The following is a 25,880-nucleotide window of genomic DNA, read 5'->3' on the forward strand; positions in this document are numbered from 1 at the left end:
CTTTCCCATACCTGGCTAAAATTACACGACTATGCTTACAGGTGATACGTGGTTTGTTTTCATTTTCTTCAGGTGACTGCATTTGTCGTGATGGCATCAAAAGATCCTGCATATGAGATCATTAGAACCAACAAAGTGAAACTGCAGGAATACCTCCAGGCGAAGTCTTCAGAAGTGCTTGACCATTCACAACAAGCAGGGATAGTCCTGTACAGTGAATACGCGTCCCTTAAAAGCAATACTGACCCCATTGCACGAACACGGGACCTGGTTGACCTGGTGCTCGACAAGGGAGAAGAAGTGTGCATGAGATTCATTGAAGCCGTGCTGGTGCCGCTGAGATCCGAGATCCCTCCCTTGGTTCAGTGGATATCACAACATGAGCAGCAGCTCAACGTGATGGGTGTCGATCTGAGCAGATCTGCGGGTAAAGCCATCCCTGGAGCAGCTTCTCGTGAGTGATGCTAAACTTCACTTATCCATTCACATGTCTCTGTCAAGTTTAAGTGAAAGATTGCTTAGAACTGATATGAACTGTCATTTGATTTTCGCAAACTGCACCAAGCTTGCATAGCAACATCCCTCTCAGGAGGAGGACATTCATATTCCATTCCATAGCAGGGTATGTACAAGGGATCAGCAATTTGGAGGAAAGGATGGATGGATAATGGAAATGTGTGTCAGTATCAAAACATTACATCCACACTGGACCCCAACATTCCTGAATTTCTGTCCTATCCTACACCTCCCTTTCTTTGCAAAAGACTTCAACATGGTGATTTTCTCTAACCTCTTCAAACACATACATTTTATTTGAGTTAAAAGAATATAATGAGCTATGAAGCTCTCTTTCAAGTGTGAAGCCCAAGATGTGTGGCCATGGCAGCAAACCCATCTGCTGCCATGGTCTCCATGACTTGGTACAATCCAGATTCCACCAAGTCCATGTCGTTGAAACTGTTCCTCTATGCAGGGTAAATGACCACCTCTTTTAAATTATGGAAGCTGCTTCTAGTTCTTGACTTTTGGGCTGCTTTGGATACCACACACCACTTCATCCTCTTGAATCGGCATGGCTACGCAGGCATCCCTCACACTTCCCCACTGCTTCTGCTTCACCCTCTAAAAGTGAGCCATATTTTTCCAAGCAAGGACTGCCTTCCGTTCAGAAGCCCCCATTCTATGGTGTTCCACATGGCTACGTCCTTGGCTATCTACTCTTCTCAGTACAATGTCTCCTCCTTTGAGGACATTTTTTATTCCTAATTTTAAATATTGACTCGCTATCACTGCTATTTCTAATGACACCCAACCTTTTTTATTGCCATTGACTCATGAAACGGAACCTACTCTCTCCTCTTAACTCTTGAAAAAGTTGATACTCCTACTGATACTCCTGCTGTTATGGAGTGACTCATGCAGCCAGCTATGGCTGCAAAGTTTGGTAGTACATGTTATGTATATAGTTTATTGTAAAATTTTAATCAGTTCCTATGATCACTGTTACATTGCTTTTAAAGCTTTTATTTTGGTAATTTCGAAAACGTTTTGGTTTAGCCATATTTGTTTGTTGTAGTACAGAGTTAGACTGATAACTTTAATCTAAATTGTATTATGGTTATTGTTTGACTTGCATCCCACTGGGATGTTTGCACACAGCGTTGAAATACGCTATTTTTTCTGGAAGACTTTTCTGTTTTTTCTTGGATTTTTCTGTTTGCGCGTAGTCACTTTAAGATGTTTCTTGTTCCTGTTTTTGTTTGTTGCGGTTGCACCGATTCAAGAGCCGTATGGCTCACAGGGCTTTACCAAATAAATGAAACTTAAACTGGATTGGTTATAATTCACTCCAGATTAAACGTCAAATTTGCAGCCCTCGTCATTTGGAAAAAAAAGTCCACGGGAGATAATGACCCCGAATATATGATTCCCGAGAGATTAAAATAACATCAGATACAGAGGGATCACGCTACTCATGGTCACCATTGCCCAAGTGGTGGGAGACTGGGTTCAATGTTTCCTTGGAAAGCTGATGGAAGCTGCTAAGCAAATTTGTCATTGGAAATCGACACTCTCCACAATGTACTGTAGTGGCTGCCACAGTGTTGCTGATGATGCAGTAGCCAGATTAGTTGAAGCTCAAGTGAACCTACGATGCAACACGTGGGATGCTACGAGTTCTGTAATTCATGGTGGCTGCTGTTGTGGAGGTGAAAACACTCCATCTTCTCTGCTGCTAGGACCGTGCCTGGTGTACTGCACTCCACCAATGTAGTCCCATTGCTACGTGATGAAGGTCAGCTTGAGATGGGAGAGGAAACACGGCCCCAATACCAGTGAAATATAAAAAGTAAAATTCAACATCCTAAACAACAAAAATTAATAATTGTAGGATAAGGCAAGCAGTGAATTTTACACACAGATTGATAGAATTAGGTTGTGATGATGCTGATGTACACAGTAATGCGAAATGTGATGGTACTATATTTTTCACATGAAAAACACACAAGACAAATGGTGGTAACATTTTTGTTATGATAAAACATTTTTTTTACAAAGGTACAGTACAGTGTTTATAAAAAAAAATGCATGTGTAGAATACACATTGGGAAAACTTCCACACAATAATTCATGATGTACATGATGGTGATGCATTATCCATGGTGAACGAATTCGCTACGCTTTTTTTTACATAATTTATTTGAAACATATTTGTCTGCTATAGAATTTTTTTTATTGTAAGTGAAACTAATTTGCTCGTTAAATTATTTGTGTCATTTAGATAGCCCTGGTGATGATTACCGACAATTCTTGCTGAAGCTGACATCATTAACACGAGACTACAACGCACGACCTGGAGAACCTGCAGTGTTTTTGCGAGAGAGGATGGTGAAGCCAATTCTGGTTCCCTACTACCACCAACAAGAAACCAAGGAGCACGAGTTACTATCGAGAGGCAAGCAGCACGAGATAATGATGGAGAGAGCACAGAGAGAAGGGATGACTTACAATAATCTCTTTGATCCCGTTGAATCCATTGGGGAACAAAACCACCCCCGACTGGTTATTGTAGTGGGGACTCCAGGCAGCGGTAAAACCATGTTGAGCAAATTCATTGTGCACAGCTTGCTGTCAGGTGAGAAAGTGTTTGCACAACGCTTTGAGCACATTGTGCTCATGATGTTCAGGGAGATAAATGATGTTGGAGAGATGTCACTGGCAGAGCTGTTTTCTAAGCTGCACTCATGTTTGGGAAACAAAGCGAATGAGGTTTTCACAAACCAAGAGAGAACCCTTTTTGTTATGGATGGATTGGACGAGTTTGGAAAGTGCCTTCACTATGCCAATGCTTGCACTGATCCACGTAAGACGGCAACAGTAGAAACCATAATTGCTGCCCTAGTGAATGGAAAACTCTTGCCCAAGGCCTCGGTCTTGATAACGACCAGACCCATTGCCATGGAGCAGCTGAGTGAAGTGAATGTTGATCTAGCTGTTGAAATCACTGGGTTTTCCAACGAAGCTAAAGTAGCATTCTTTAACAAATTTTACCAAGATATGAGTCTAGTAGAAAGGGCACTCAATTTCCTGCAGGAAAATGAAAAAGTGAATACATTGTGCCATAACCCTTCATTCTGCCATATAGCAGCCATTACACTGAAGGAACATTTTCAAAAGTCTGAACATTCTGAGATTATCCTCAAATCAATGACCGACCTCTTCACACAATACGTGTTTGGGCTCATAGTACACCATAGACGTGGCAGCCGCAGAGCCAAGGAAATTGTATCATCGCTTGCCAATATGGCTCTGAAGGGGGTTCAGCAAAACATCCAGATGTTCAGCCAAAAAGATCTAGAAGAGTGTGCTGTTAGTTCTTCTGAACTAGGAAGTACATTCATCAACAAAGTGTTCACATGTGAGGGCATTAAACAAGGGAGTTGTTATTCTTTTTTACACTTGACAATGCAGGAATTCTTTGCAGCAATAGCCGTGCATCTGTCACATTCAACATGGCCAGTGAGTGACGTCATCAAAGCTATTGAGGATAGCAAAGATGGGAGGTTGGATGTGTTTCAGAGGTTTTTTTGTGGACTAGCATCAAGCACTCCATGGAAGTTCTTTGAGGGTATCTTGGATCCTCCATCTGCAGATTCTCAAAAGGAAATAATCGAGTGGCTCTATCGCAGCATGAAGACTCAGAAGGTTGACAAACACAGGTTCATCAGTCTCCTGCACTGCGTGCACGAGCTGCACGACCGCAGATACCTGAGTGATGTGACTCGGTCCATGACTGAGATAGACCTGTCAGGTACAAGGCTGTCCCTACCAGACTGCGCTGCCCTCTCCTGGATCCTGCAGCATCGAGAAGAGCCTGTGGAGACACTCAACCTGTTCGGCTGTGGCATTGGCACCGAGGAAATGAAGAGACTCCAGCCTGGACTGCACAGATGTAAAGAGCTAATGTAAGACTGGCACACCTCGCATTCGCTACTTCACAAATTGTGCGTGCAACTCATCTTCAAATAAGTACCAGGTGCAGTGTGTAAAATATTGCTACTTGTGAGACAATGGCCGCCAGGCGTGATGCTGGTCACCCACCCCATCATATGCCATACCGGCCTTCATAGGTGCTCTCTAACAGCACTTGCCCCAGCAGCCTGTAAAGACTTTTTGGCGGATTTTTGTCTGTAAGAATCCTCACTTAGTAACTGTGCACAGAGTCAAATGCAACCCCATTCAGTCACTACACTACTCTTTGGTTCTTTCGGTAAAGTCACGTAATTAGAAATAAATTAAAATAAAACAAATCAGACGTTTCTATTGCAACACAAGCAATTATCAACATGTGGGAAAACGACAGCAAGATTTTTTTTTGCTGAAGTGGGAGAGAAAGCTGCCGTGGCAAGTGGTTATATAGTTAAGAAGGGGAGATAGGCAAGGAGGGAGAGAGAGAGGGGGGGTGTGGAGTAGGGGGAGCGGAGCGCTGCGTGAGTGCTATGAGAGGGTACGTGAGGCTGGGGGAGGGGGGGGAAGTGGGCAGGGCTGAAAGTGGGAGGCCGAGAAAGCTGTGGATGCGGGGGGAAAATAACTCGGGAAAATAGACTGGTACCCAGCAGATATGATAGACACAACCATAACGCAATTAGGGTTAATAACATCCTTCCAATGATTGCTCAATTTGTATCCATCTTCTCGGTTGAAATTATGTCTGTTTATATATCTGTATGGCTTCATGAACAAATCTTTGATAGTAGCCCGAAGGTTTGCAGAGTCCCTTGGTCTCAGAAAAAAACAATATCATGCGAGCACACAGCGTTATACAATGGACAGCTACGGCAGAGGTACTGGTTCTGCCGTGTTTCAGATCTGCTTTGTGTTCGCGAACCCGGTCCGAGACATGTAGTTTCGTTTCCTTAATGTAACTGCTACCGCAGGTACAACTCAGTTTGTAGACTCCAGGGTATTGCATATCAGGAATGACCTCCTTCACAGATGGGATTAGATCACTAATTGTGTACTGTATTGAATCGGACCTGGATCTTGTGTTTGTTTAAGATTTTGGAAATATTATTAGTAACACATGCCCTGTATGGTAACATGATGGTTTTGATGGGCTTCTCATGGAGTTGTTTCTCCATGGTTGGAGAAACAGCTTTGCTAATAATGCTGTCCGAGTACCCATTCATCTTGAGGGCTTGGTGTACGTGTTCCAGTTTTGGTGGTGTTGGTCAGAAATGCAGTGGGCCCTATGGTGTAATGATTTGATGAGGGAATTCTTCAGTCCTGGATGGTGGTGGGAATCAGGTATCAGATAGGAATGTGTGTGGATGGCTTTCCTGTAGACAGTGTCCCAACGAGCCGTCAGGTCTCTTCTCAAAACAAAACCATCCTTCTCCACTTCCATGGTGAATTAGATGAATGGGTGTATGGAATTGATGTCGTTGAAAAGTGGTTCAAAGCTGGCAGGCCACGTGGCCAAATGACGAAATTGTCATCTACATATCTCTTCCACAAGGCAGGACGTAGGGTGGATGTCTGGATGGCATCTGTTTCAAATGTATCCATGAAAACATTCGGAATCACTGGTGACAAGAGGGAACCCATGGGGGTACCTTCAATTTGTTTGTAGAAAGAACCATTCCAGGTGAAGTAAGTGTTGGTAAGGCAGTGCCTAACTAGAGTAGGTACATCAGGACTCAGTCCATGTTGTATTAAGTCTTCAATTATTGCTAAGGTGTCAGGTACAGGAACCTTGGTGACCAGAGAAACTACATCAAAGCTGACGAGCAAATCATCTGGGGAAAGTGAATTGCCCTTGATTAGAGAGACCAAGTGAGCTGAGTTACGTACTGCTGAGGTAGTCATACCTGTGAATGGAAGCAAGGTATCTAACATAAAACGGGCCAGTTTGTAGGTAGCTGAGTTGATAGTGGAAACGATCGGCCGAAGTAGAGTGCCTTCTTTATGGATTTTTGAAGACCATAGAATCTGGGTGGTCTAGTAGCAGAAGGTTTTAGGGAGAGCTGATTGAATGGTTCGATTAGAGAAGTCGAACTGGTAATGATATTGTTGGTTTTTGTAGTCAGGCGGTTGATAGGATCTTTGTTGATTTTGGTGTAACTGCTATCATTAAGAAGATCCTGGATTTTGTTGTTGTATGTGGTTTTATCCATGATGACAGTAGCATTGCCCTTGTCGGCTGAGAAGATGACTGTCATCTCTATTTTTCAATTTGGCGAGTTCAGAGCGCTCGTCTTTGCTGATGTTACTAATAGATTTCTTAGCATTTTTAAGGATGGTGGCAATTTCAGATCTTGCCACGTCTGTCGGGATGTGTCCCAAACCTTTGAGGTCTACATCTACGTGGGCGATTAAATCATCAACTGGGATGTGTTTGGGGGTGGCAGCAAAATTCAGCCCTCTAGCTAGTACTGATTGATAACAATCTTGTTAATATCCAGCTTTTTAACGTGTGGATCTGGTTTATTTTTGGACAAGTTATTGAATTTAACAATAAGGTTAACCTTACATTTTTAAGACATTGTTGCGGCAGAAGAAGCAGTCATGTTATCTACAAGGTTCCAATCAAATGTGGACATTTTATCTGTTAATGTTAAGTGTGATTGTAGGAGACATTTGTCTAAATTATCAAGTTCAAGACGGAGTAGTCTTATCCTCTCTGAGATTAGAGAAAGGCTAGCTCTGAATAAGATCCGTTTGGCATTAGGAGAAGTGACAGAAGCAGATGTGAGTGTAAATGTGGTCGGTATTACCTTGTTGTCGCGGCATCTCTTCAGAAAGGTGAGAGACTCGATCATGTGAGCCTCCTTGTCTCGTAGTGGTGTCTCTGCCGTGTCCGCGAACACAAGGCAGATCTGAAACACGGCAGAACCAATACCTCTGGCATGGCTGACCATTGTTATAACGCTGTGGGCTCGCATGATATTGTTTTTTTCCGAGACCAAGGTACTCTGCAAACCTTCTGGCTACTATCAATGGTTTGTTCATGAAGCCATCCAGATATATAAACATAGACATAACTTCAACCGAGAAGATGGATACAAATTGAGCAATCATTGGAAGGATGTTATTAACCAGGTAAAACCTTAACTGTTTATGGTTGTGTCTATCATATCTATCGGGCACTAGTCTGCTTTTCCGAGTTAATTTCCCCCCGCATCCCCAGCTTTCTCGGCCTCCACTTCCACCCCCACCCACTTCCTTCTCCCAGCCTCACGTCCCATCTCATAGCACTCACGCAGCGCTCCCCTCACCCTACCCCCCCCCTCTCTCTCTCCCCTTGCCCCTCCCCCCTTCTTAACTATTTAACCTCTTGCCACGGCAGCTCTCTCCCACTTCGGTAAAAATATATATTGCTGTGGTTTTCCCACCTGATGATGATTGCTTGTCTTGTAATCAAAACGTAGTGATTTGTTTTATTTAAATTTATTTCTAACTACGTGACTTTACCGAAAGAACCAAAGAGTATGGATTCCAGCAGAAACGAAAGCATCAAATCAAGATAGTCACTACACTTGCGTAAACACTCGGACATGCATAGCCCATGTATGAACACAACTTTTGACAAAATACTTCCCCTTGTCACTGAAATCATTGTCCACACTCCTCACTTCACTCTTCTCCCCGCACTCCACACTTACCCCTCTCACTAACCCCCCAATCTGCTCCTGCTTTCATCTTTCCCATAACCCCTCCCCCACCCTTGCCCATCCCTTCACTATTCTCCCCCCACGCCCACTTGTCCACGGAGGGAAAATGTTTGGTGAGTGAGTGCGTGCCTGCTTGAGTTGGTGGGGGACTTAGTAGGTGGATCGATGAGTGAGTATGTGGAGTTAGGTGAGGATGTGAGTTGGTGGGTCAGTGGTGTGTGAGTGGGTTGGTGAATGAGTGAATTAGTGTGTGAGTGGGTTGGTGAATGAGTGAATTAGTCCGAGTGGATGAGTAAATGTATAGTGAGTAGATGGGTCTACAGTGAATGCTGCACTGGTTGTACATTAAAGTACAAAAGGAAGAAAAGTTATGCATATGCATGGCTGCTGTAATGCTTTCCATCATCTTAAGCAACATTCAATTAGCAATAATGATAGCCCTCACACGAGATGCAGCAAGTGAGGTGACCGTAGGCCACACTGAGAAAATGGAGCCCTGATAGTGGATCTGCAGTGGAGAGTGAGGGTAACGGCTTGATCCACGTGGCCGATTCAAGCCCCTGGTTCACAGTGGATCATGTTCAGTGATGGTGCCCTCCACTACAGAAACAGCTTATACGTAATTAATGTCAATCTTAGTTGTAAATCATTAAAGAGACAAAGTTCCCCCAAGTAACCCATACAAACTGTTGGGGAAAGTGAAGCCAGTGACAGGGAACAAGCACACACAACTACACTGCACTTTAGAGCACAAAGACAATCTCCCCGTGGAGCCTGCATACACTTTTGAGTCAAGTGCTAATTGTACTTCCCTGACTAGCACCGTCCTTGGCTGTCTTTTTCTCCCCATTGCTGATGTTCATACACCATCCTAGGTACTCATTTAAGGCTGAGTCACCCTAGGGGAGTTCGATGACCAGATTTTTTTTGTATCCCTCAGCACTGATGCTGTTACCAGATACTATACCCAGGTCACGTAGTTTGTAATGGAATGTGCCAATGACTTTCCCACCATTTCCATAAACGCATAGAAATGCACAATGAAAGCAACTCGTATATACACACACAGACATGTACACAAACAAACGTAGACATAGTTTACATATAAACTCACACACTCCTACACACGTACAGGTACAGCCTTTGGTCACTCCACTGCTGGATAAGGCACTCCCACACCATGCAGGTCTTGGGGGTTATTTGACCATACAGTACATCAACACTCTTGTCGGGGTGGGTTGGTGTCGAACATAGATGAATGTTGTTCCATTGCCATAAATATTGGAATAAGTAGTTACCCCCTGTGAGTGGCTGGCTGAACTTCCATCTGTTGAGGAAGTATGGAAGGCGATCCAGAGACCAGGAAATGCACCGGGCAGAGATGCTCTCCCAAGCAAACTGCTGAGGGAGGGTGGTGTTTGTGTGCAGATTGCCCTGCATGACATAATCATAATGTAAAACAACTGGACTAGTTCCACAAGATTGGAAGGATGCCCTGGTGGTCCCCCTCTTTAATAAGTGGGACCACACAAATTGTAACAACTACAGGGGCATCTCCATCCTCAGTGTGTTGGGAAAGGTGCTAGCAAGGATTATTCAACATCACCTTGCCAGGCACACTGAGGAGAGGCTTTTGGAGCTCCATTGTGGTTTGCGGCCAGGGCAGTCCTGCACAGATGCCATATTTTCTGTCCGTCTGCTACAGCAGATATGTAGATAATTCCAATATGACCTATATCTCTGCTTTATTGACCTGGTCAAGGCCTATGATACCATCAGAGTAGACCTGGGCTCTGGGTTGTTCTTCTTGCTTTCGGAGTCCCTGACTCTGAAAACAATCATTAAGGACCTTCATAATGGTGAGCAGGCACTGGTAAAACTACATGGCTGGGAGTAGGAGCCATTCCCTGTTCACATTGGAGTGCGACAGGGATGTCCTTTGGCTCCCACATCATTTAACATATATTTTGACCACGTAGTTTGTGAAGCCTTCGATGGCTGTACCGAAGGAATTTCCATCTATACAGATACAATGGGGACTGATCGATGCCCGGGTGCAGTCAAGGGATGGCTTCCTATTAGTCAACTATGTTACATATGCCGATGATCTGGTGATTGCTCCTCACTCAGAGGAGGAGTTGGAGGCACTGCGGTTGAACCTGGAGCGTTCCACTAAAAGGTAGGGCCTTACCATCAGCCCCACCAAAACTAAGCACCTGCCCTGGGTATTTTGTACCATCAGACACTCCAGCTCCATAACTCCAAATTGGGGATTGGGCAGTTGTGGATAGAGTGGAGAGTTTTCTATACCTGGGTAGTGTGCTCATGACGGGCTCCGGCTTGTCAACTTAGGTCTCAAATTTCGATTTAAAGCTTTCGTGACTGCAAGGATTCATCTTCTTTGGTTCTTTCGGTAAAGTCACGTAGAATGAGAATAAAATAATAAATTGATAAAATAAAATAACACAAGAATGCTTAGTTTTGGTGGGGCTGAGGTCTCACTCGAGCGGCATTATATTTTCATTGGCTGTGCAACGCTGTGTGCAAGCTAGATAGACTGTCGCTCCACATGAAGCTTCAGGTCTTCTCGGCCACGGTCATTCCCTCCCTTCTCCATGCTTGTGTAGTGACATGGCGGATGTCACTGTGTAATGCCGGCCCTAGAGAGGCATGGCGAGCAGTGTATTGACTTCAACGGGCTCCACTCACATGTGGGTGCAGTACTGGCCCTGGAGGGGCTCGGTGAGCGCTGACTGACAGTGCTGGATGACACCACACTCTGCCTGCAGTGCCGACCCCTACAGAATAGGGTGTGAGAGTGCCGGTCACAGGGAATGGGGTTACTATAGGCCGTGGCACTCTGGTTGACCCCAGAGGACACGTGACTGGTTAAGTCTACACAAGACCACAAAGTGCGGGCTAGGGGTGGTCACGTGTCAGGGCCGAGATCCTGCTCGAGGATTCTGGAAGGCGGTCATGGCCAGGGGCGGAGCCAGCCACGCCACAGAGGATATAAGCCGGGTCCCCGAGGGACCCCGGCTGTTGTTGTTCATCCTGAAGAATCTACGTTCTACATTCTACATTATACAGAGTCTCCAACACTTGGACCTGGACCCAAGCTGTGGTCCGGTCCATTGTAGCTAGTTACTGTGTAATCAGTGCAGTTCGCTTGGTTGTGAGAGTGTTAAGGGGTAGTTACCCCGTTTGTTGGTATTAATAAATGTGTTTGCCACTAAAGAGTACGTCTGCGACTCAGTTGAATCCACCACAACTGGTGTCGGAAGTGGACAAACATTCTCTAGTAGAGTTAAACGTCTTTGGTTATGGCTACGCGATGCAGACTATGTACCAGGACGTTGGACGAGATGAAGACCTCATCCCTTAAACTGCCCCGGGGATGGCGACCCCGGAGGAGGAAGGCAAGGTGCTGTCACAGAGCAGCACACTGACCCGGGGCACGTGACGGCTCACCGCCGTCGGTGAAGGAGTGCCGGGCGGCACATCCTGCCTTGCAGAGCTCTTCCAAGCCGCTGCATCCATCGTCGTGGAACTCCACTACGAGGAGACAGCAGTGGACGGGGAAGCAGTGGAGCCAAGCGGAAATAAAGTTTCCGCCGCCATTTCACGCCAAGCGGTAACCTCTGTGGTGCAGCCTGCGCTTGCAGCCGCAATCTTATTAGAAGAGCGGCTGCTCTTCTGATAAGAGCCTGTCAAATCTGCATCAAGCTCACCTGTGAGCGTCCCATCTCTCTGGTGACGACTGCCCTTCTTAAAATAATTTACAGCCACCGGAGGCGACTGAGTGGCCTTCAATCGGCAGTTCCTGACAAACGCTGACTTGGCAATGCCCGACACCCTTGATGGCGACGCCCTGGCGGCGTTTCGTATCATCTCGCCGTCAAAGGCTTGAGTCAGCCAAGCTGACTCAAGCCTTTGACCAAATGGTGGCAATTTACCAGCCGCCGCCGAATGTGCACCATAAGTTCGCTATGTGGAGGAGGGGAGAAGACGAGACGCCCCTCACCTTCCGTAGCACACTTTTGGCGCTAGCAAAGGCTGCCTTTCCGAGGATGGACCACGATGGAGTCGACTCGCTGGTCCTCAAGAGATTGCTGGCTTTGGCTAAGGACCTCAACATCGTCCTGCTGGCTGTAGACTATGATCTTTCGTCTATCAAGGTTGCAAGATGCATCCAGGCTCAACAGCTCTTGCAACAACACAAGAGGTTGGCGGCGTTTACCGCACCCCATGAGGCGCGCGATACACATGAAGATGTGGAGCCTGTCCCAGCCTACGCATCGACTCAGAGCGGAGGCGGGCGAGGGGACGGCATGGTGCGACTGGCGGAAGACCAACAATGGCGGAAGTCATCTCCTTGTCCTGGGAGAAGGCTCGTCGTGTGCTACAGCTGCGGCCTGCCGGGGCACGTCTCGTCGGGCTGCCGCGTGCCGCGATGATGCCTCCCTGGACCACCGCCGTCATTCGTCCGACCGTCTGCCACTCCGCTGCACCCGAAGGCGAGTTGCGACATACCACACACTCGGCCCCTGAATCCACCTCACCCATCTCGTTCTGTTTCTGTTCTGGTCATGCGTCGGTGTGGGAGGATTTTGACTTTGATCGGACCGGCCGGCCGCTCCGACCCAGTCAGTGGTCGGAGCTGGTCCATCGAGTGTTATTGGATTGATAGAAGGGGTTGTAATCAGGATGCTCGTTGACACCAGTGCGTCAGCGACCATCATTTCAGAGTTGATTTATAATATCTTGCCACCTAAATGTTGTACCTTATGCCCTGTCGAAAGCTCCATGCTTCGCCGCAAACGGCGGCTCATTGTGCATCATTGGGAGAATAACAGTGGAAGTGTGCATTGTGGATGTCAAATTTACAGGACCGGTTCTTGTATTAACGTTTTTTGCTATTCCCTGCTTGCTCAGGACTGATTTTCTGCGAAGGATGCCTCTGAAAATGTTGATCGACCAGGGGTGCCCTGAATTACCATCTGGCCGTCAAATGACACTCTTGCCTTCTCCCACTCGCTTGTCCACAGCTAACGCTACCGTGCAAGCACCTACACGTAGGATGGTAAAGATTCCCCCCGGCGCACAAATGTTGGTCCCTTTGCGATTGCGAAAGCCACTAGACCAGGAGGCGATGGTGGGAGGAATCCTCTTGGAACCCTCTAATCAAGACAGTCGTGGATTGACGTTAGTAGGGGCCCAGACATTGGTATCCAATAATCAGGAACCCTTCATTCAGGTCCTTAACGCAGGGTTAGACATGTCAATCATTAAAGAAGGAACCGTGCTCGCTCATGCGTCGCTAGCGCTTCATAAGGGAAGCATCATTGTCAGTGTGGGTTCCGCATCAAATACTCAGCCGTGCTAGAGTCCTGATGAGGGGTGGATGGATACGCTTTGTTCAGAAAATTCGGAATTGTCTGACGTCCAGAGGGGGGAATTAATGGCAAATTCTGGGATGTTTTTTGCAAAGGCTAATTTTACATCAGCTGCACTACGCTTTTGAGTCATCACATCGATACGGGTGATGCCGCTCCCATCCGGCAGAATCCATACCGGGTGAGCCCTACAAAAAAAGAACACGTTCGGCTAACGGTTGACGAAATGTTAGCCGCGGATATTATTTCACCATCCACCAGCCCATGGGGAGCCCCAGTTGTATTTGTTAAAAAGCAGGATGGTAGCTTGCGCTTTTGTGTTGACTTCTCTAAGCTTAATAAGATCTCTGTTGCTGATGCGTACCCTCTACCTTGAATGGGCGACTCACTGGATGCTCTATCAGGAGCACGGTTCTTTTCCACTCTTGATCTCCTATCTGGGTTTTGGCAGTTGCTGCTAGACGAAGCCTCTAAGCCCAAAACAGCCTTTCATACACCACAAGGCTTGGTCGAATTAAGTTGGCTTCCGATGGGTCTTAATTCCATGCCGGCTATGTTCCAGCGATTTATGGAACTGATTCTGGCTGGTCTCCAGTGGAAGTCACGCCTAATATATCTCCATGATGTGATCGTTTTCAGCCGTAAGTTTGATGAACACTTCAAACGGCTACGTGCTGTCTTTATTAAAATTAGTGTGGCCAACCTGAAATTTAAACCACAAAAGTGTCACCTCCAAATATCGGTTCGGTATCTTGGCCACCTAGTAAGTAAATTGGGTATTGCGAGTGACCCGGACAAAACCCCGTGTGTTCGTACTTGGCCGACCCCCACGTCAATGGGGTAGGTGCGCAGTTTCATTGGATTCGGGTCCTATTACCCCCGTTTTGTCGCCGGGTTCACTACCATTGCTACACCTCTCCAAGCCTAGATGGCAAAGGGTCAGAAATCCCATTGGGAGGAGGAGGCCGCATTTGTTGCACTTCTGGATGGCTTGGTGAACACCCCTCGTCCTAGCTACCTCGACTTTTCCTTGCCGTTCGTCCTTGATACAGACGCTAGTAACACCGGAATTGGAGCTGTTCTGTCTCAAGTTGTCTGGCGTCGAGAGTGTTATCGCATAAGGAAGCAGAGTTCTGTCTCTGGCCGAACAACGGTACTGTGTTCCAAGCCAGGAACTGTTAGCTATTGTGTTTTTCATGCAAAAGTATCGCCCCTATTTGTATGGTAGACGCTTTGAGGTGCGCTCTGACCACGCAGTGCTACATCACCCACTGCATGTTGAACAGCCGTCTGGCCAACTTTTACATTGGTTGTAGCTCCTCCGTGACTACACCTTTAATGTTACCTATCACAACGGCTCTCGACACACGAACGCTGACGCTCTCTCTCGATTACCAACGAGCGATGGGTGCGCGTGTTTTTTGGACTGCGGGTACTGTAAGCCACCCAACGAGTACTCGCCTCCTCCCTTTGTGGCGTCGGCCGAGGTTGTAACCTCTGAGGTGGCCGGAGGTCCGGTGGCGCTTGACGCCGTCATTGGGTTGGATCACGAAGAATGGGGGCGCCTCCAGGTTGAAGATGCTTCCCTGCTTAAATTGCGACGCCGTATCAGGGAGGCTGATGGGGGCGGGGATCAACGGGGTATTGCCTCTGTCATTCTTAGAGGCAGATTGCTCATGCATTGGGAAGGAGGGTTGCACCATTATAACAAGTTGTGCCCACTGCCCTGTGGAGTAAGGTCATTTGGGTGGTACACTAGTGCCTGTTACACCTGGATGTGCATAAGACATTGGCTACACTTAAGCTTGACTTCTTCTGGCCTGGCATGGCTGAGTATCTCGCTAATTTGCTGAAAGAGTTTTGCAGTGCGTGCAGCGGAAACCGCCAGCGAAACCCTGTTGTCCACCGTTGCAATCGATTCAGGTCTCCCGCGTACATGAACTAGTTGTTTTGGACATTCTTGATCCATTTCCCACTATCTATCATGGGAATAAGTATTTGCTAGTCGGAGTTGAGTATTTTTTACGATAGCCTGTGGCCTCGCCGCTCCCCAACCAGTCGGCGGCGACTATCACTGAGGCATTCCTCAATGGCTATATAATGGACAGGGGTGCTCCCGAACGTCGTCTGATCGATCAAGGCAAAATATTTTCTTCAAAATTGTTCCAAGAGGTATGCGATTTGATGGGAACAAAGAAAGGTCGCACGTCACCGTACCACCCACAGGTGGATGGAATGGTTGAGCGGCTGCACAGGACTCTGACCTCCATGTTGTGCCATCAGGTCATCGAGTCCCAATTCGACTGGAATTAGCATATTCCCGGAGTCCTGGCTGCATATAGGATGGCTCCTCACGCATCCAACGGCTACTCAACATTTTTTTATGTACTGGAGAGAACACGACCCCCTGATTGATGTCCAGTTACGAGCTGTGCCAAACAATGCTAAATCAAACATTTCTGACTCATGCGCTTTACCGTTCAAAAGCTTTCCGAAGCACGGGAGGCTTCCAGAGAACATTCCAAATCACGCCAATTGGCAAATGAGCAGCTGAGGGCCTGGTTACACTGTCCACAGGTACCGGTGGGTACGTCGCCTAAATTGTTTAAACCCTGGAGAGGGCCGGTTGATGTGATTTGGGTCCTTCGACCACAGTGTGTCTGGATCCACTTGGGGCGGCAGAGTTGGATTGTACGTCCCTAACGCCTCAAGCCTTTCATCGCTCTGTGTGAGTTCCTTCCATCTCCACACTGCAGGGGCCAAGTGTCACATGTGTCCGGCAAGCTGAGGTGTGTTCCCGTTGAGGTTGGTCCTCAGTGGAGTCGTGTGATCCCGTTCTCAGGCGCCGCACGCCTAACATCCCCCGAGTCGCCACCTGCGCTGTCGCCTCTGGATTCGGGAGAGGAGAACCCGTCCACCCGGCCGGCTGCTCTTCGTGACGAGCCGGGTTCGACGGAACATTTGCATATTCCCTTCGGGACCCCCAGGGAGAGCGAGCCCACCTCCCCTGGGGGCCTGGCCACATGGACTCGATCAAAGACTCTTCAGTTTTCATGATCCCCATACACACACGCTCCCACACCATCAGTTGGTTGGCAGGCCGTATCGGTCATTGGCTGAACCTGGCCTTTATTGTGCCTGCAGGTGTTGTTACACAGTGAGGGTGGGAGATGTTGGTGATGAAGGGGGTTCCGAGCGTTACTGCATTTAGTTTTTTTCTTCTGGTTCTTGTTCTGTACTTCCATCCTTTCCCCGTTTATTACTGTACATTTGTAGATAGTGTATGTGTCGTGACATCGTGGATGTCACTGTGTAATGCCGGCCCTAGAGAGGTGCCGCATGCGATGTATTGACATTGCGGGCACCACTCACATGTGGGTGCAGTACTGGCCCTACAGGGGCTCGGTGAGCACTGACTGACAGTGCTGGATGGCACCACACTCTGCGTGCAGTGCCGACCCTTACAGGTTAGGGTGTGAGAGTTCCGGCCACGCGAATGGGGTTACTAAGGTCCATGTCACTCTGGTTGACTCCGAAGGACACGTGACTGGTAAAGTCTACACAGGGCCCCCAGGTGGGGGCTAGGGGTAGTCACATGTCAGGGTAGAGATCCTGCTCGAGGGTTCTCGAAGGTGGTCGTGGCTAAGGGCGGGGCTAGCCACACTACGGAGGAAATAAAGTTGGTCCCCGAGGGGGACCGACTGCTGTCATTATCCTGAAGAATCTACGTTCTACATTCTACGTCCGAGAAGAGTCACCAACACGTGGACCTGGACCCAAGCTGGGGTCCTGTCCATTGTAGCTACTCCCAGTGTAGTTAGTGTAGTTAGCCTGGTGGACCACCACCATAGGTTATTATCTGGTGAAGGGGCAGTTACCCCTTGTGTTAGTGTTGGTATTAATAAAATATGTTGCCTCCGAGAGTACGCCTGAGTCTACGTTGGAGCCCACTATATATGTATTGTATAGGTGGGCTTGGGTATTTATTTGTTTATTGTCATTGTTGAGGCACACCGGGTGTTTACTCGCTTTGTTCACTTTATATTGCTAGTCACGTTATTCTTTTTAAAAGGGGGAGTTGTCAGCCGGGACGGCTGAGTGCTACGAAGTGGGGAGGGGGGGGGATGTCGTGACATCACGGATGTCACTGTGTAATGCTGTCCCTAGAGAGGCACGGCGTGCAGTGTATTGACATCGTGGGCACCACTCACATGTGGGTGCAGTACCGGCCCTGGAGGGGCTCGGTGAGTGCTGACTGACAGCGCTGGATGGCACCACACTCTGCATGCAGTGCCGACCCCTTATCACCAGTGGTAGCGACTGTTATCATGGAGAAATTTTAAACAGATGCCATCCACACATCCACCCTACATCCTTCCTTGTGGAAGAGATATGTAGATGACACTTTCGTCATTTGGCCACATAGCCTGCCAGCATTGCACCAATTTTGCAAACAACATAAATTCCATATACCCATCCATCAAATTCACCATGGAAGTGGAGAAGGGTGGTAAGCTACCATTCCTGGATGTTTGTTTGAGAAGAGGCCTGACGGCTCGTTGGGACACTCTGTCTACAGGAAAGCCACCTACACATTCCTATCTAAAACCTGATTCCCACCGCCATCCGGCCCATAAGAATTCCCTCATCAAAACACAACACTATAGTGCCCACTGCATCTCCGACCAACACCACCTAGCCACTCTTTGTTTTTTTCGGTAAAGTCACGTAGGTAAAATAAAATAACTAAATTAAATCACGACGTTTCGGAGGCAACACAAGCTTCCGTCTTCAGGTGGAACAGTCACAGCAAGATAGCTGCATCAAGTGAGGAGCTCTGAGACCCTCGAGCTTATATACAGGTTAAGGGGGGGGGGGGGGGAGCCAAGCAGGGAACGATGATGGAGTGCGGGGCTAAGTTAATCCATCTTTTGTTATGTTGAGAGTTCGGGGGATGCCGTGGTTCACTGCACGGGGGCAATGGAAAAAAGGCTGTGCACTTATAAGGTAGCCAAAGTTTTGACTTGGTTTATGACATCTTTCCAGTGGTTGCTTAATTTAAAACCATCCTCTCGGTTGAAGTTGTGTCTATGTTTGTATATCTGGATGGCTTCATGGACAAATCTTTGGTAATAGCCGGGAGGTTATCGGAGAAAACAATGTCATGAGAACCCGCTATGTTGAGACAATGATCAGCCACGACCGAAGAATTCGTTCTGCCGTGTTTCAAATCTGATTTGTGCTCGCGAATTCGGTCAGAAATGTCGTTTCGTCTCCCCTGTTGTACATGCCCCTTTTTCCATCTTTAATATCAATAACAATATTTGCTGATACATATAGATATATATATTTTAGAAATAATGAAAGAAAACAACCCAAACAAAGTTCCACAGCAACGGCATGTGGAGGTCATGGAAAAGCCATTTAACATGACCTACTGACTTAATTTTGACAGTTCACAAACAGGCCCAGGGTCAGAGGGAACAGACAGAGCGCAGAGCACAGCGAATTGCAGGAGACTGATGTAATATAATAATACAGTGTTTTCCCTCTCTCAAGAGTCAGAGAGAGAAAGAGACCCCGGCCATCTTTGTCTTCCCGTAGCACGGGAGAGCAGGAATAACACCACAGACAAGAATTATAGCAGGGGGCCATCTGGACCCCGCGGGTTAAAGAATGCCTTGAGGAGGGTACGGTGGAATGGGGAGACCGGGGGAGGGGGGGGGCTTGGAATGCGCAGAGCATCAGCAAAACCCAGTTGAACAGGCTTTGATTTAAAAAAATCGTAATACATAATTCATATATAACATTAATGTTAACGCTATTCACCGTAAACTATATTTCGCTTATATGACTTGGCAGAGACCAAGGAATATGAATTCCCAGAATTAAGAAGCTTACCTCTTGACTCAGGATATCGGGAATAAATGATAAATGAAAGCTTACACACGGAATGACAGAAATGAATAAAACGAAAGGAGAGCCAGGATAATAGGGTGAACACAACCTTGTTAAACATAAAACTACATGATACTAAGCGATGTTAAACTGGGGGCCAGGGAAAAGAGAGTCTCCCTGCCGCCTTTGTCTTCCTGCAGCCCATGATAAGAATATGCTTACGCTCAAGGGAGCACCTTCCCTTGACATAAGTCAAACACCATGATGGAAAGCTGACACGACAGACCTTGGGTTACATACAGAATCATGGTGCGGGTGACGCGATGCCAGCTTATGATGGAATAAAATGTTAACTTTAAAAACCCTAACCATTCCTTGGTGCGTCGGGAATTGACATGCGGGGAGGGGAGCTCGCCTCTCCCTCTCGCACCGGCAGACAGAGAGACGCCTTCAAGACGATTTGTAACATCTGCTTGTTTTCTTTTTGGTGGTTTATGGAAAAAGGAGGAAAACAGAACTATGCCGTACAAGACGCACACAAGGACACACATACGGACGGACACACATACGGATGCACACATACGGACACGCGCTCCAGACCACGACGCAGCTAAATCAAAAGCTCCACCATGTGGGGAGGAGCCAAGAGGAGGGATTTTGGCATAAAATAGGACACTACAGCATTGAACCTCAGCTCACCAGCAAGTGGGCAAGACCCGCTTGCCAGCTCGGCTCAGCTCGGCTCAGCTCGGCTCGTCGGGGAGCTCGGCCCATTGGGGGGGGCTCATCGGGGGAGCTCGGCTCGTCAGCTCGGCTCGTCGGGGGAGCTCTCGTGAGCTCATCGGGGATAGCTCAGCCGGCGGACAAGACCAGCTTGTCAGCTCAACACTCAGCTCAACTCTCATCGGAGAGTTCAAGGGAAGAACTCATCCCTGCAGACGCAAGGGGGGGGGGGGGTCTCTGCCGCCCGCCAGAATGGAGAGACTCGCTGTTTAGCGACGAGACCACCGCGCACGCTACGAGCGAGCTGTGAGTGCCATCTACCGGTGGGCCATCGCAACTACAACAACGTGTCAACTGGTCAACCTACGTCGGCCGTACCAGTTTACCACGGTGACAGAAGAACTGACTGATACGTATGACGCGCACTGCCCCCACCAGACGACAGGCCAAGCGTCTGTTTGACGCAAAGAATCAACTCTGAACACTGACTATTCAACACAATTGATATTCCACACCCATACACGAGTTAGGAAAAAAAGCCAATCATCAAAACGTGGAGGCATGGTGGCAGACTGAGTGATGACAATTTGTCGTTTATAAGTATATTCATAATTTTCCTCCTTAACATTTCGTTTTGTGATTGTACTTCTAATCGCATAGATTACCCATAGATTAATCAATGCGAATTAGTTCTTGACACCTTCGCCACGAAGCTACGCTCACAGGAAGAATTCGTGTTGAACCGGCTTCCTTATCATACAATCTTGTACACGAATTAATTAATCTCTCGTGAGAAGCACGTCCCGCCGCACACCTCACTACAAGCCATTTATTAATTACACCATATCGCTGATTAATCTATGAACCCATATTTGTGCCTTTAGAAATAATAATTTTCGTTTAATTACTTTTCGTATGAATACCGTCGCATAATATTAAGGACTTTATTCATATTTAAGCTGCATAAGAATTAATTGCTCTGATACCAAAAGGGAAACAACGGATAAGTTTCCTGGAAGAATTGCTTATGGATATATAAATGAATGCAGGACGGTGTGGGCAATATATTTTCAAATATATGAACTTGCATATTATAAGTGAAGGTTTTTGTTTAGAAAAGCATATGCATGTTTTAACTCTCTCTCTCACAAACGGCTCGTGTCATGCGGGGAAAGGAATCCATGTGCCGTTGTCAAAGTGAAATCACACAGTCGTTGATGATACTGTATTGATAGTGTTGAAGTTCCGAGATTGAGAGTTCACATAATATATTAGAGTTAAGGTTTAATTAGGAAATGAATTGATTAATGCAGAAGTTGTGGTGTGATTCTTTCCTATAATCTATGCATAAGAACTGGTTCTGCGATGAGATATGAACTTGGTGACCTTACATAAACACTAATACATACTCAATAAATGTCAAGGCGAGAATAATTGTTTTATACTGATCGATAATACGAAGTTAGACAACGAAGCCGAGTTGACACTAGCATAACTGCAAACGATTAATTGCATTATTCCGATTGATAACCCCACCTCGTCAACGAGGCGGGGCCTGATGATCATAAAGACTGTCATTAACATAACCACACCCACTCGTGTAAATTAATATGATTATCCCTCGAATTAGCATAAGTTATACGCATAATTAGCATAATTATGCTAAATACCACTTTCTTTATATTTGTATTATTTTCATCAAATTTCAACAACCGACATATACAACACCCCGATATAGCAGTCACCACAAATATAACTCAATTTGTAAACACCGGGGTACTGAAAGTCAGGAATGACATCCTTTACGGATGGGATTAGATCACGGATTTTGTGTACTGTATTGAACCGAACCTGGATCTTGTGATTGTTTAGAATTTTGGAAATCTTTTTAGTAACGCCTGCTATGTATGGCAGTGTGATGATTTTGATTGGAGTGTCAAGTGGTTGTTTCTGTATGGTGGGAGAAACAGCTTGGCGGATGATACGGTCAGAGTAACCGTTCATCTTGAGGGCTAGATGTAAGTCACTGGTCAGGTGATGTTGGTCAGAAATGCAATGAGCTCTATGGTATAATGTTTTGATGAGATAATTATTTTGAGCCGGGTGGTGGTGGGAATCAGGCTTCAAGTAGGAATCTGTGTGGGTGGACTTCCTGTAAACAGAATGTTCCAAAGAGCCATCAGTCCTCCTCTCAAACAGAACATGCAAGAATGGCAGCTTGCCATCTTTCTCCACTTCCATGGTGAATTTGATGGATGGGTGTCTGGAATTGATGTGGTCTAGGAAATGGTTCAAAGCTGGGAGGCCATGTGGCCAAATGACGAAAGTGTCATCCACATATCTCTTCGACAGGGAAGGATGAAGGGTGGATGTCTGGATGGCGTCCGATTCAAATTTCTCCATGAAAACATTGGCTATCACTGGTGACAAGGGGGATCCCATTGGGGTATCCTCATTTTGTTTGTAGGTGCCATTCCAGGTAAAGTAAGTGTTGGTGAGGCAGTGCCTAACCAGCGCAGGTACATCAGGGTTCAGTCCATGTTGGACCAAATCGTCAATTTTTGTTATGGTATCAGGTACTGGGACCTTAGTGAACAGAGAGACCACATCAAAGCTGACGAGGATATCGTCAGGAGATAGTACAATGTCTTTGACCATAGAAACCAATTGGGTTAAGTACTGCTGAGGTGGTCTTGCCAGTGAAGGGAAGCAGAGTATCCGACAGAAAACGGGCTAGCTTGTAGGTAGGGGAGTTGATCGTGGACACAATGGGTCGCAGTGGGGTACCTTCTTTATGGATCTTGGGAAGACCATAGAATCTGGGTGGTCTTGCAGCGGAGGGTTTTAGGGAGGGACGTTTGGTTGGTTCGATTAGGGAAGTCGATCTAGTGATGATCTTGTTGGTTTTTTTATCGTTAGGCTGTTAGTAGAATCACTTTTAATTTTTGAGTAACTCCCATCATTGAGAAGGTCCTGGATTTTGTTGTTGTATGAGTTTTTATCCATAATGACAGTGGCATTGCCTTTGTCGGCCAAGAGGATGACTATATCATCGCTCTTTTTTAAATTCGCGAGTTCAGAGCGTTCATTTGTGCTGATGTTGCTCATGGGTTTCTTAGCATTCTTAAGAATAGTGGCTATTTCAGCTCTCGCAACATCTACTTGGATGTGTCCTATGCCTTTGAGGGCTACATCGACCTGAGAGATGATATCCTCTTCTAGTATATGTTTAGGGGTGACAGCGAAATTTAGTCCTTTAGCCAGTACTGTTTTCAGATTTTCCGAAATCGGGATGTTACTCTGATTAATAACGATTTGTTAACGTCCAGTTTTGTGATGTGTGGGACTGGGTTCTTCTTTGATAGGAGGTTGAATTTAGCGATCAGGTTAGCTTTGCATTTGACTGACAGTGAATCAGCAGAGGCAGCAGTCATGTTGTCAACGTGGTTCAAATCAGAAGGGGGCATTTTTTTTTGTTAACATTAAATGAGATTGTAGGAGAGTCCTGTCTAAACTATCGAGTTCAAATCGGAACTCTTATCCTCTCTGAGATTAGTGATAGGCTAGCATTAAACAAAATCCGTTTAGAGTTCGGTGCAGATACAGCAGCAGATGTGAGTGTGAAAGCGATGGGTATTACCTTGTTATCGCGGCTTCTTTTGAGGAAGGTTAGCGTCTCGATGAGCTGTGACTTCTCATCTCGTTGTCTGTTAAACGCTCTAACAGATAGGTGGAAATCCTCCCCGTAGAGGTCATTAATTCTAGATTTGAAGCTTTCGTGACTGCAAGGATTAATACTCTTGGGATTTTTCAGTAAAAAAAACTAAATTAAATCACGACGTTTCGGAGGAAACCACTGGAAAGATGTCATAAACCAAGTCTAAACTTTAGCTACCTTATAAGCGCACAGCCTTTTTTCCATTGCCCCCGTGCAATGAACCACCGCATCCCCCGAACCCTCAACATAACAAAAGATGGATTAACTTAGCCCCGCACTCCATCATCGTTCCCTGCTTGCCCCCCCCCCCCCCCCCCACCTTAACCTGTATATAAGCTCGAGGGTCTCAGAGCTCCCCACTTGATGCAGGTATCTTGCTGTGACTGTTCCACCTAAAGACGGAAGCTTGTGTTGCCTCCGAAACGTCGTGATTTAATTTAGTTGTTTTCTTTTATTTGTATTTTACCTACGTGAATTTACCGAAAAAAACAAAGAGTATGAATCCTTGCAGTCACGAAAGCTTCAAATCTAGAACCACCTAGCCAGTGAACTGGAACACGTACACAAAGCCCTCAAGATGAATGGGTATTCGGACCGCATTATTCGCAAAGCTGTTTCTCCAACTATGGAGAAACAATCTCCTGAGAATCCAATCAAAACCATCACTTTACCATACATAGCAGGTGTTACCAAAAAGTATCCAAAATCTTAAACAAACACAAGATCCAGGTCCGATCCAATATAGTACGCAAAATCCGTGATCTAATCCCATCTGTGATGGAGGTCATTCCTGATATGCAATACCCTGGAGTCTACAAACTGAGTTGTACCTGCGGTAGCAGTTACATTGGGGAAATGAGACATGTCTCCGACCGGGTTCGCGAACACAAGGTTGATCTGAAACACGGCAGAACCAGTACCTCTGCCATAGCTGTCCATTGTATAACGCTGTGTGCTCGCATGATATTGTTTTTTTCTGAGAACAAGGTAATCTGCAAACCTTCGGGCTACTATCAAAAGTTTGTTCATGAAACCATCCAGATGTTTAAACTTAGACATAACTTCAACCGAGAAGATGGATACAAATTGAGCAATCTTTGAAATTGTTATTTTACCAGGTAAAGCCTTAACTGGTTGTAGTTGTTTCCATCATACCTGCCATTTACTAGCAGTTTTTTTTTTTCCGAGTTACTTTCCCCCATGTCCCACACTCAGCTTCCCACTTCTTGCCCCGCCAATTTCCCCCCCCCCAGCCTCACTTCTTCTCCCCCTAGCTCTCACGGAGCCCCCCTTCCCCTGCCCCACACCTCCCCCACCCTCTTTCTCCCCCCTTGCTCCTCCCCCCTTTCTTACCTATATAACCTCTTGCCATGGCAGCTCTCTTGCCTACTTCAGAAGTTTTCTTGCTGTGGTTGTTCCACCTGATGAGGATTGCTTCTGTTGCGATCAAAACGTCATGAATTGTTTTATTTTATTTATATCTACGTGACTTTACCGAAATAACAAACGAGTATCATCCATAATACAGTTTTGTTTAGGTTATATCACTTAAATGTGTCATTAAACCCACCCGACACATCCAATTACTAAGGTTTGTTACATAAACAGAACATGCCAATTCGTTACAAGTAGAGTACAACGGTGTGTTGGAGAGTCAAGCCACAACATTTACAATCTGACGTCACCCTGCTGCTATATTTAAGACCGGCAGCAAGTGAGGGCTTTACCATTCTGGCGAATTTCCCGATGATGCTGGATGTAATCACCAGCGAAACGTCTAACTCAAACTGTAAATGTTGTGGATTCACTCTTCAACACACCGGTGGGCTAAAGTAGTGAACTATTTGTCTTTTCATATTCTTAGCTCTTTCGGTAAAGTCACGTTGAAGGGAAACAATAAAATAATAAAATATATATAAAACAATAAAAATTATCACGTTTCGACCATAACACAAACGGTCGTCATCAGGT

The 25,880-nt window shown here is 46.4% G+C and overlaps 1 protein-coding gene across 1 annotated transcript in view; it reads left to right on the top strand.

Annotated features, from left to right (window-relative positions):
* LOC116937952 (NACHT, LRR and PYD domains-containing protein 3-like) overlaps positions 1-25,880 on the top strand; it is a 77,000-nt gene that overhangs the window by 28,255 nt on the left and 22,865 nt on the right. Inside the window, exons 4-5 of the mRNA XM_076059138.1 lie at positions 73-454; positions 2,783-4,466. Coding sequence (XP_075915253.1) covers positions 91-454; positions 2,783-4,466 — 2,048 coding nt within the window. The 5' untranslated portion in view covers positions 73-90. The remainder of the gene's footprint in view (positions 1-72; positions 455-2,782; positions 4,467-25,880) is intronic.

Source organism: Petromyzon marinus (genome assembly GCF_048934315.1).
Source record: "Petromyzon marinus isolate PM22_M1 ecotype Great Lakes invasive population chromosome 84 unlocalized genomic scaffold, UKy_Petmar_22M1.pri1.0 chr84_unloc.3, whole genome shotgun sequence".
NCBI classification, from domain to species: domain Eukaryota; kingdom Metazoa; phylum Chordata; class Hyperoartia; order Petromyzontiformes; family Petromyzontidae; genus Petromyzon; species Petromyzon marinus.